A 12,968-nucleotide genomic window follows, 5' to 3' on the forward strand; every position below is an offset into this window, starting at 1 on the left:
CGGTGTTGTGCGCGGTGTCGACGGCGGCTGGCGGGCGTCGCGCGTGGACCAGAGAAAGGGGAGCGGATGGGAGAGAGTGGAGTGGGCCGCGGGGTAATACAGACGCCAAGGACAGGGCGGTCATTTTACATCGACCTGTTGACTCAGATCCGAGAAGGACAGCGGACCTAGCGTGCCACGCGAGCAAAAGTGGCAAATTTGTATCGTTTTTCTCTCTCCGATGCTAAAAACATAGCGCCAAATCTAACGCTGCTATCTCAGTAGTCGCCATTGGTAATAATGGTAAAAAGTTAAATATCCCTCCTAATTTGGACAAACGTGTGTCCAATTTATAGGTCGTTTCGTTTTTTTAGATACACAACTTATTGTGTATAACAAAAACTAGGTATCTATAGAAGTTCGAACAACCTATAATTTGGGATAGAGGACGACACCCGTTTAAATTTAAATAAATGCACTATCGAAACATATTTGATGTTGTATATGTTGAACAAAATTAAAAAAAAAATTGACTCAGGACAGCCAAAATAAATAGATGCTACTTTCTCCGTTCTAAATTACAAGTCGTTCCGACTTTTTTAGATACGTACGTTTTATTATACACCTAGATAGCTTCTATAAAAAAAACTGACTATCATTTGAAAGAGGGTTTAGTAAATGGAAATAATCACAGGGGATCCGTTACTGTATGGAGTTCTCACATGTGAAGCCTTGTTTAGATGTAGTCGGATTCACATCAATCTACATATATTGAGGTGGATTGTAGTGGAATTTATATTAAATTTCACCCCAATGGATTGATCGGATTCGTATCGATCCACATGTATTGGGGATAGATTGTAGTGGAATTTAAACTAAATTTTACTTGCAATCCACTCTAATACATATGGACCGAAATAAATTGATAACATCCAAACATGGCACGATATCTAACTGCAGCGAGCTGCCAACTTCGATCATCAAAATGACGAGGAGTCGAGGACCTCAGACTATCTGTAGCACTTTTTCCAGGCGAAATGGGATTGAATAGCAAAATCATCGAACCAAATAGTAGTTGAACTCAACCAGAACCCAAGTTCCAAAAGCCTATCGAACAAGACTCTGAATTTTATGTTTGCCTTTCCAAAGCAAAATTTAGGCGAATAGATAGTGTACTTTTAGTCGTGTGTCCTCTTGAAGGGAACCAGAAGTATTAAAATGCACATTCACAAAGACGCAAGGTAGCATCAGTATACATGATATACATTTGCACATGGCATCGGGCTGCAACTTTTTGCAGACACCATGAAATTTTGACTTCTCTTTTCATCTTTTGTAAGGCAAGGGGGAAAAAAACTTCAGGATCCTATCTTTGTGGTGAATTCTGATTTTCAGAATCACCCGTTGAAATCCAGAACTGAACAATTATTTACCACGGCACAGAGCACTTCGTGTTGCACCACTTTTCTTCACTTGAGACTACACACTACGCTCTCTCCAGCAGCGCCTTTGCACAGCTTCAGAGACTCACATTTTTCACAAGGTGATGTGTAGAACCTTCGCCCAAACACATCTATACCGCAGAGATTCTGAATATACCTCCACGAGCTTCAAAATGGAAATTTGAGCCCTGTGACAGAGCTTCAATACTTGAATATATGTGTCCTGAGATTTGTCTCAGGAAACGTACGTCAGCAGCTTTCTGTAACAACTAAATGCTGTAATTGCTTTAGAGGGGACAGGAGCTGGGAGAACGCTGGCCTTTTGCTCGGATCGCTGTAAAAAAGAAGGGAAAAAATGGGGTTCAACATCAGTGGGAAGACCAACGCAGGAACCGGGAGGAGGGGGTGGGGGTGGGGGGGGGGGGGGGGGGTCTTACTTATCCCAACATGAAGATATTATGCTAGCCACCTGCGGATCCACATCCTTGGGAATGTCTAGTCGTCTGTGCTGGAATCCAACTGCTCCTACAACTTGCATTGGATTCAACCCACTCCATGGTACACGCATGGTTGCTAGTTCCCACAGGATTACTCCAAAACTGTAGACATCACACCTAAAGCCAGCAAAAAAACATCAATTTTCGCCGGAACAGCAGCAATAAAAAAGAGCAACATGTCCGTGCAACTCAACTACTCACTTCTCATTAGATGGTTCATTTCGTAGTACCTCAGGTGCCATCCACTCTGGCTGCAGGCCAACAGAAAATGCTTCGTAAAAATGTGATTATATGTTTATTTATAGAAAACATGTGATGCAGAACAAGAAAACAAACGGAAGGCAATATTCTTGTAGAACATAGGGCATCAATAACAAAATCTGGAACCAATGTCTATATATCTACTTGTTTTTCCATTAAACAAAAGCAGTGGTTTTAAGTTAAACATAGACACATGAAATAATTATGCTGAGGATTAAGTCCCCATTGGACAAGCTGAAGATTTTAAAAATCTGGCTTGTAAATTGTGGATTGTTAAAAGCTGGAAAAGGTTAGGGGAAGATGGATTGTCACAATCTGGACTAGAGACTGTTAAAAGCTGCTTGGATGAGCTTGTGGATTAAAAGCTGCTTCCACAAGCTGAAGGTTCGGACCTGAAAGCAAATAGGGATTGCACGGAAATAGCAGATTGATTAATCAAGGTATATGTAGTCCAGAGATCTTGGGACAAGGTACATGTATATGTAGTCCAGAGATCTTGGGTTTATAGAAACATAACCAAACAAGATCTCATCCCCTATTCCTATCCATAACCAACAGAGGAGAAGGCTGGCGGGCTATAGGAGGGTAGGTGGCACACGGCCCAGGCCCAGTCATCTATATACACGCATACATAAACACATATATGTCTAACAGGATCGGCAAGAGCTTTTAAAGCCACAATACACAAGTTCTAGCTGATCCAAAGAGGGTCCACATAATGCATGATGCAGCTTCCTAAGATATGGAACTATGGAAAATGTTTCACTTGTGCAGATTTGCGTCCCTATGCAACCAGAAATCAATTTAATTCCATGGTAGCTTCGCTATTTGCAAAAGAAGAAATTTTCTGTAGTCATGTATTGGACCTAGATCAAGTGCATGTGCATTTTGGATTGCATGCTCAAATGATGTGTTTCGAATAGTTTGCCAGCACTATATTGCCGCTCCAAACCAATTCCAAAGTGAGTACTCTAATGCTCCACAAAATAATGGCGTCTCCCTTCCCAGCCTATCCCAAAACAAGTACTCTAAAAAAACCTTGACCTGGGGGCTAAGACAGCCCCCAGGTATTGCATTAGGAAAGAAGACCTCACGCAGGTCGAGAAAACCCCGAAAACCCTGCCCCACCTATACACAGTGGCACCGTATCAGATGTGAGAACGACCACGACTAGGGCCGGAACTTAGACCAGTGCTTTGGCGTGGGACAGACGAGAGGATTTTTTTAACCCGAGCTTGAAGATTCGCTCCCACGGGGAGTCGAACCCAGGACCTGAGGCCCTTTCGCCACCTAACCAACTCAGCTAGAGGCCCTTTAGCCAAAACAAGTACTCTAATGCTCTACAAAAGAATTCAGTATCCCTTCCTAGCCAATTCCAAAACGAGTACTCTAATGATCTACAAAACAATGATGCATTTTTACGTAGAACATGTGTCATGTTTCAGTTGGCAATTTTGCATTGAGCAAGAGGATAGTATAATAAAAATCCGCTCATCATGAATGCCAACTACAATTTTCTCACCTTTTGTCTTAATTAAGTTTGTCTAAATGAGTCGTGTTTGTGTTATTCTTTCCTGCCTCGCTTAACACCTCTTTCATTTGGTGAATCCGTAGGTTCAGTGTTCTAGCAGTTAGCTGTAGTATATTCTATGTTTATCCTCCCTCCAGTCACAAGTAAGTGAAGTTTTGGGCTTATCTTAAGTCAAATATTCCAAAGTTTGGTTAGAAATTACTTTTATTGGGTTTGGATATTTGAAAATGACACAAGCAGATTTCTCTCAAAACAGAGTTTTATTGAAGTACATTTTCACTAAGCTTAATAACTATTTTGTGACAAAAAAGTAATAGTCAAAGTTATTTTCCAAAGGTCGGAAGTACCACTTTTTTGTGATTAGGAGTAACATCTCAAATAATAAAACAATCCATATGAACAAATAAAAACATTAACGGGTGAGGGGTATTACTGTTCCAGCAGTTGACTTAGAGGAAAGAAAAGTATGATGTTTCAACCTTGACATGCCAAAGTCAGACACCTGCCAAAAAAAGGTAGATATGCATATTATGTTGAGCTCCACAATGAAGTTCTGGTGATATATAAGCGTAAAGCGAATGCATAATGAACATGTATTCCTCCAAAGTAACTACTTCAGAGAGTCTGGGGAAGGTATGGAACAAGTAACTTGTAACTAAATAATAATAATAAAAGGTAAATAAACAGCAATAATGAACAATGCATGTCTTGTTTTAAACTGATAAACAATCCTCCCTCTGTTCCCAATTATAGTTCACTAAGTCAAACTTCTCTAACTTTGACTAAGTTTTTAGGAAAATATATTACTTATAAATGCACTATAAACATATTACATGGAGAGTTTTATGAAACTAACTTGATGTTGTAGGTGTTGGTGCATTTTTTCTATAAACTGGTCAAAGCTAGAAGTTTGACTTAGGACAGCCAAAATGAACTATAATTTGGAGCAGATGGAGTACTATATTACATATTGGAGACAATGCTAACAAGAAATACCACACAGCTAATGTACATGGAACCCAGTATTTGCTTTACTCCAATTAAATCATAATTCAGAGGTTCAGGGGTTTCGTGTATCATTGAGATTGGATAACAGTGCACCATGAAAACTGATCATTGACACTGACTATTAGGAAGAGTATTGAACAGTGCAAGGAATCAATCTATTAGTTACATACACAGAAGCAACAAGCTAAGTGCACTCTTTAAATCAAACATTCTATCACCACAGTATTTCTGATCTGCTATGACCAGTGTGGTGAACAGTAATAGGTCTCCAGATGAAACTGCCTAGCAAGAAAATAGCTGTGAGATGGTATAGAGGGGAAAGTTACCTTAACAACCCAATTTTTATCCACTAAAAGATTGGGGGATTTCAGGTCACGGTGAACAATGGTAGGATGGCTAGAGTGCAGGTAGTTCATCCCTTTTGCCTGAAAGAATACAATATTAAACAGCTGCAAAGAACAAGCCACAATGTATGTATTTAACACAAAAACAACTTGCCCAAGTTTTTACCACATCTAGTGCCATTTTTAGCCTCCGTACTTCATCAATTCGACTATTTGGCCTATGCAACAGGCGATATAGACTCCCCCTAAAAAAAGATTGTTGTACTTCTGTGAGAACTCTTTGTATTCATAATATCATGCCAAGATAGGTTGAATTATCATTTGCCGTTTTGACTAGAAACAGAGGAGCTTGTACAAACCTTGGGAGGTACTCAGTTAATATAGAGAGATTAGGAGGTTGTGTCACATATCCCAAGAAAAGAACGACATTGGGATGCCTTAACCTTGACATTATTCTCACCTAAAATTTAACAAATATAATCTTAGCTGAGGGAAAAAGAACCCAATAATCATTAAGCTCCAGTTGGAACAGGCATGTATGCTTTAAAAATTAACTTACTTCACATTTAAATTGCTCTAGTGAAACACCTGATAAATCCTGGTCAAGAAATTTCTTCACTGCAACCTCCTGGAATTTACAGGAAAATACATCAGAACAGAAACTCCAAAAGAATCAGAAGTCGAGGGAAGACTGCATATGTTCCTCCATAGAATTGGCCAGCTGAAATACGTATTCTTGAAGATAAGAAAAGACCTTTTGAATGTTTAATCTGAATGTTCCTACTTCCTAGTAATGTTAAAGCATATGAACTACGGGTCATGCTGACAGCTCAATTTGATACACATGCAACATGCTCATAATTATTGACTTGTGCATCACATGATTCCTACCTCAGTTTTCTCTATACGCTAATATGTACATAAAGGTAAACTGGTACAGGCAAAGTTAAACATTTTTTGCCTTATTAGGAGCAAAACCTGATGCACAATGCTTGCCTGTTATCAATTAATGCTTATGCACATGTGATATAAAGATGGCTCTGTTTAAGAAGGTTATCAAACTTTACAGCTACAGGAATTGCTCAACGTGTAACGTCATTGCATAATGTATAATCGCATGTAATCATGTCATTCCATGCTTGGGTAGATTTGGTGGAGGGAAGAATGTTAATACAAAAAGTTAGTATGTGTGAGTTCTTCAGAACCATTTCTTCAGCAGATATCACAGTTACAGAGAGAGAGAGAGAGAAAAGGAAAAAAAAACTTGACAATGGGGAGAACCATCCTTTGGTTTTGTCATAAGAGAGAAGTGTATGCCTAACCCTGTAGGGAGGTACTCAACGCAAAACCTACAAGCGCCAGGGTTCGAGCCCCAGTGGGAGGTGAGCAGCCTCTGAACTGGAGGCTCTATCAACCGAGCCATCACTCAGTTCTTAATATTATGTCAGCAATTTTGTTTGCCTTGCTCAAAGGTTCAGTTTACACTTTACAGCCATCAACAATCCAAGGCAATAACTGGGGCGGTGAGCACCCCCTGAACTGAGGGTCTACCAACAGAGCCATCACTCGGTTCTTAATACTATGTCAGCAATTTTGTTTGCCTTGCTCAAAGGTTCGGTTTACACTTTACAGCCATCAACAATCCAGGCAATAACTAATCAGGAAAATGAAGGTGAAATGCTCAATGAGCTACCAGGTGAAGAGCAGCATGATTTCCCATCACTTACATGGATTTGTCAATCTCAAAAACGCTAAACGAGCTAAACTTATAATGTTTCCAATGACTGTAGCCACAAGCCACAAACTTTGTGTACCCATCAGCTACAGAGCACACATTTTTATACTCATTAAACAAACTAGAACTAAAGCATAAAGACAACTACTATATAACAATTTATCTTATCAGCATAAGCAACTAAACTATCTCTAGTTCTCGTATGATCAATAATGTTTATAGTACACTATGTTCAATCCCTAGCAAAATGTCATGCAAGAACGCGCTATCAGAATATCTGACTTACCGTGCCATTCCAGTCCGCATGATAAACTTCCCCATAGGAACCTGCAACGATATAAATCCTAAGTTTATGACATGGGATTGCCATAGCCAAGAAACAAATAGTACACGGAAATGAAAACACCAATTAATTGCAAAAATACAACACAAAAATAAGTTTACTCTAACAATAACAGTAGTAAATGCCAAAAGAAGAGGAACTTGAGAGGAATTAACATGGGGAGCCTCAGAGTGAAGTCTAACTAACTGTTTTTTTTTATCCACAATAATTCTTTTTCACTTTTGCTTTTCATGGCCTCTAACATAAATTTTGAAAATTGATTGTTGGCTGTAGCTTTATTGATAAAAGTTATTGAAAAAATAATTTAATGCAAAGAAAAGTGTCTTTATTGTGTCATTTAGGTATCTTTGTGTAGTTGTGAAAATTACAGGATTTGAATTTCCATATTTTAGAATTGCACTAATCCAGGAGTGGAGGAGATAATAACATCAGCATGGTAGTATTTTGTATGCCATAGTCGTCGTGTTTTCCATGGGGATTCTCCAACTCATCTAGAGTTCTGTCACTCGCTAGTGAGTAGCTCAAGTTCATAAGAAATGGTTCCAACGATTTTTAGTAAGAGATGAAAAATGAACAGTCAATTATTGTGAATCATATTTTTAGTAAACATATTAAAATGTATTAATTTATAAATCTTGGCTTTGCCATTAAATAGAAAAAGTACTCTTGACACTGGTGGAAAGCAGTATTTTATCTTCAAGAAGGTCTCTATTAACTAGTACTTCACTGCCTTACTGGTAAAGGGCTATGAATTAGGCACATACCTAAACCAATACGTTCTCCAATATCAAGATCCTCCCATGGTATTTCGTATTCAGCAACGTCATCTATAACAGAGCTGATAGTTTTCGCACTAGACCAGCTCAACTTGTCCAAATTTCCATTGCTACTTCCTGACATGTTCACCGAAGAACCTTCAGCAGCCCTTTGATCCTCGTTGGAAATAGCACTAGCAGTATGACCATGCAAGTCCAAATCTCTTATGACTTCTCCTGTATTTTCCACAGGGTGTTGTGCATCTTCATCAGGTGATGAAGAATCTTTAGCTACAAAAGCATTTGGCAAATTTTGTGTTGTTTGAGAAATCAATAACCATCCTGTACTTTCTTTCTCGTGAATGTTGTGACTATTTTGATCAGATAATAAATCAGAGGGTAGCAATGCGCCACTCTCCAAAAGTAAGTCATGCAAATTTTGTGCAAACTGTGGGTCCACTACTTCAGGCACAATATACTTGGAAACATCATCGACTTTAACATGCTCAGAAATATCCCCTTCATTTTTTTTCTCAGAGACAACATTTTGTTTAAATTCTGTTTGAGATAAATCTCCCAGGTGTGAACTCGTGAGCGCTAAAATAGAACTGTGACCAGATGAGCATCCTCCAATGGTATTTTTGTTCTCATATCCACCATTAATCTGCTCAAGAGCTAAGCACAATTCTGCGACACTCTCTTCAATGGCATCACTGCTCAGTTCGCTATTGTTGGAGTCCTGAAACTGACTCCCAGAAATGTCTGAAGGGATTAAGGTGCCTGGAGCTCCCATCAGATCAATAATATATTCCGTGCTGCAAGAATTACAGTACATAAGGTTAATAGCTGTGAACAGTATCAAATTATTCAGTGCTGCAACAGTTCCTTTTTTCTCTTTCTTCCCCCTTTTTGTTGGTCACTCATGTTAGGTTTCAACTCTAGTCTACCCCAACTTGCTTGGGACTAAAAGGCTTAGTGCTGTCATTGTTGTCAATCTTAAAATAAGATCAATTATTTGAAAGATGGTAAAGAAACATGCAGATACCTGTCAAAATCAACTTTGACCAAGTTAACAGCTCCTTCATCTGTGCCGGTATAACATATTCCTTTCACAAGCTTACATGGTAGGTTAACTCGGTCAGCAAGTACCTGAAAACAATTTGGTTAATTGGTGTCTGGTATATAGTCCTACCCAAATCCCTACTTTTAAGCAATCAAATAAATTTTATGGAGAAACCCATTGATTATGAATCTGGTGTCACAAATACACAATCCACTGGTGCAAATTGACAAAATAGGCTGGCTTCTTGAGTTGACTACAACATAGGACTTAAATAAATTATCTAAACTGCAACACGTCAGTGCTACACCATTAACCATAAAAAATCATAACTAGAAGTGCTTCTAGAAACAAAGCTAAGAACACAAAAGACGATGCGTTCAAACCTTCTACAAGTAACATCACTCCTGCACGACAATTATGACCACAGGCCATGACCACAGAATGACACGAAGAACACATACAAGAACGTCTGGTTGTCCTCTAATACACTATTCTTCATCATTCTCAAACATCTTCTACTGTATGCGCTCATGTTAAGTCCCAAATGTCAACGCCGACAATGCTGATAATTTAGCACAGCCACTGCAACCTTATCATTTCAGTCCACCAGCACTGACCAAAGAGCAGTCAGGAGCCACCACACACTGGCTGAATCAACTCACTGACTAGCGACTAAACTAGAATCAGGCAGCCACAAATGGAAACTTGGTTTGAAAAACTTTCTATCCCACTATTTAAATTCTTAAACCCAAAGTTTGAATGCCCAGTTATATGCAATCCCATTTGAAAAGATTACATTCAAATTGTTGTAAGTTCTCAGCATGAGTAGGAAAATGTTTAAAAAAGATATACACAAAGGGTCAATCGTAAGTTCTGAGAAACCAATTCTAAGTTTCTTAAATCGCAGTTAAAGTTCTATTCTTTTGTCTTGAATCTTCCGTGGGTAATCTAATATTCAAATAGAAAGATTGGAAAGAGTGAATGTATAGGAACGATAATAGCTGTGCACAAAGCACCAAACTATTGTGCAGTGTCATATGTTAACGATCCAGATATAATCATATGACAAGATGTAAACTATTAGCATCCTTCCCTATACTCTTTTGCTATCTAACATCATAAGACAACTATCAGATTAAACATAAAGATGATGCAGGATGCAAAGTCACTAACCTTAAATAGCAGTGATCTGTGCCGTGACAGCCCAACCCGAAGCGAACCAAGTGGAAGAACGACACTGTTTAGCTGGAGAGAGAGCTCGCGGCTCTTGATGCTCCATTCCCTGTTCATACCATCAGCATCCTCAACTAGACCGCCCATCGCATTAACAATGAGACCCACAATCTTCTGTGCAAGCTCAGCTGAAGCAGCTCCACCGTGCTGTGCCCTCGTCTGCGCAGCAATCTGTGCAGCCCTATCTTCCAGTCGTTTTAGGGCAGGATCGTGCTCCCGATCCACCAAGATGGCCAGGAAGGCGACATCGCACCCAAGCGGGACCGCCCTGAGGTAGTTGAGCGAGGGGAACTTGGCCTGGAAGCCGGGATGCAGCTGCGCGCCACAGACGTCGTAGAAGCCGTCGGGGAGCTGCTCGTCGTAGTTGACGACGCTGTGGTTCCAGTACCGCGCGGAGAGGGCCTCCGCGGGGCTCCGGTCGTGGGGCCCGCACCCGGCGGCGGCCCCGAGGCTGATGAGCTCGGCAGCGCGGATCTGGACGGAGTCCGCGTCGACGAGCCCCGCGTGGTCCGACGCGGAGATGGCGAGCGCGAGCCGCACCTGGTAGTCCTCCTCCAGCCGCGTCGTGGCCGCCTCCGCCCCGAGGCCCCTGGGCTCCTCCGCCGCGGGGGCGACCGACACAGCCGCGGCGGCGGGAGTAACCGCTGGCTGCGGCGGCTCGGGGCCCCCCGCCGCAACGACGACCGCCGCCGCCCCCGGCGGCGGCGGCGGCGGCGGCGGGTGCCCCGAGCGGCGGTGCCTCGGGCGGTGGTGGTCGGGCGCCGCGCCCGCGCCGCCGGCGGGGCCCCCGGCGAGGTGGAGTTTGCGTAGCAAGTGCTTCATGCGGGACATGGGCGGCGGCCAGGCGGCATGCGAGGCAGGCCCCGAACCCCCCACGCCTCCTCCTCCGGCGCCGATCCAATCCGATCCGATCCGAGGCAGCAGCTACCGAATCGCGGTAGGAATTGTCGGAGCCCGATTATTAATCAATCGCTTCGAGCGATCTACCTATCCATTCGTGACCTGTGGTTCATTTTGTAGAGTAGGCAGCATGTCCGTAAGTCGGTATGACATAACTAATAATTTATATTAAAAATATTCGGATACGATGATAATATAATAATATTATAAAAATTAAATACCAACTTGATATTTAATCAAAAAAAATAAAGTTTATGAATTTAACATATTCACGAAGTGCGCGGTGTTGTAGGCTCACAAACTCTATTTATTTTAAAGACGTTTTCATGATGCGGCTAAGATAGCGTTTTATATTAGCCGGAAGAAATCTCCGATATTCATTTCTTTCATTGTAATCCATTTATCTGGACAATGTTTGAGGTGAGGGTATGGTTACAGTTTTTAGTAGCTTTGCGATATTGTTTGAAGCTAAGATGATTGATGTCTTGCAATAATCCTTTCATTAATTTAGTTTTCTATCTATGTTTAACTGTTTATTCAGTCTATTTTATATGCACATCGGTAGATAATGGATGACAAAATTCAAGCATCCGTAATTTATCTCTTTGACTTTGAGCATGAGTTTTGTTTTTATTTTTTAATTGATATATTGATATTTTATTTTTATCGTAGCGTTAGCACGGGCATACATGAAAAACGAAGATATCTTTACACTGCAGAAATCTTTCAAAAAGATCATGCATAGATTATTCTTATATTGAATATTATATATATACAATAAAAGAAATGGATATCGGAGATTTCTTTCTGTCAATATAAAATATTATCTTAGCCGCATCACAGAAAGATCTATAAAATAGAGTTTGTGAGCCTGCGACGCCGCGCACTCTGTGACTATGTTAAATTCATAAACTTTACTTTTTGGATTAAATGTCACTTTAACGTTGGTATTTAATTTTTACAGTATTGTTATCTTATCGTGCGATCCATGTGTTTTAGTATAAATTGTTAGTTATTTCATAGCAACCCATGAACACGTTACCTAGTATAAATATAAAGAATGAAAAAGACAACAAGAAAGATTGGCATTAGGCCACCTTCTTTTGATTGTTTACAAACACATCTGAAGTTAACACGTGGGCTGTGGATATCAAATCAAAACAACAAAAAGAATATAAATTCGACCACATTTGTCCTCTTTTTTTTTAAAAGAAATGTACTATAAAGTTATAGGATTGTCAATCTTATTAGCATCATCAGTTTTTGGTAACTGAGAACTCAACCAAGACATCCATTGAAGTGTTACATCCCTAACTCGCAACTCAATTAAGAGTAAATTCTCGCAAGCCTAGCACCCCAGCTATTATTAAACTGCATAAAGGGTTCTGAAATGAATACCACTATTTAAAAAAGAGTAAATAATTATTGTTTCCTTCCATTCATGATTGTTGTTTTCTTTTATATATGATTATTGTTTTCTTCCATACATGATTGTTGTTTCCTTCCCTGCATGATTATGCATGATTATTTTCTTTCGTGCATGATTATTGTTTTCTTCCATACATTTGGCCTCAGATGATCGATTTGTTTTTTTCAAAGCAGACGGAGATCGCAGGGATGGTAGCTTCTTTTTCTATCGCGCTCGGGGTCGACGGCTACTGCGCCAGACAGAGGTGGCAGGGACCTTTAGTCCCGGTTGGATCCACCAACCGGGGGTGGCTCTAACCGGGACTAAAGGTCCCTGCCACCTCTGTCTGGCGCAGGAGCCGTTGGGAAGGACCTTTAGTCCCAGTTGAAGCCACCAACCGGGACTAAAGGTCTCTCCCTTTATATATCGGTCGTCTCCTTCTTTCTCCCCGAGCCCGAGCTCAGCATAT

General features: G+C 40.6%; 1 protein-coding gene across 1 annotated transcript; it reads right to left on the minus strand.

The window, feature by feature from the left end:
* Positions 1-1,036: 1,036 nt before the first annotated feature.
* On the minus strand, positions 1,037-11,242 carry LOC136476034 (probable serine/threonine-protein kinase SIS8). The gene is made up of 12 exons (XM_066473703.1): positions 10,132-11,242; positions 8,941-9,044; positions 7,905-8,710; positions 7,084-7,124; positions 5,622-5,690; positions 5,422-5,522; positions 5,229-5,307; positions 5,045-5,143; positions 4,144-4,212; positions 2,120-2,169; positions 1,859-2,035; positions 1,037-1,755 (listed from the first exon to the last, which is right to left on the minus strand). Exons 1-12 carry the CDS (start codon positions 11,020-11,022, stop codon positions 1,671-1,673), a joined length of 2,571 nt encoding a protein of 856 aa, XP_066329800.1. The 5' UTR covers positions 11,023-11,242; the 3' UTR covers positions 1,037-1,670.
* Positions 11,243-12,968: the final 1,726 nt, after the last annotated feature.

The sequence above is a fragment of the Miscanthus floridulus genome, chromosome 8, assembly GCF_019320115.1.
Source record: "Miscanthus floridulus cultivar M001 chromosome 8, ASM1932011v1, whole genome shotgun sequence".
NCBI classification, from domain to species: domain Eukaryota; kingdom Viridiplantae; phylum Streptophyta; class Magnoliopsida; order Poales; family Poaceae; genus Miscanthus; species Miscanthus floridulus.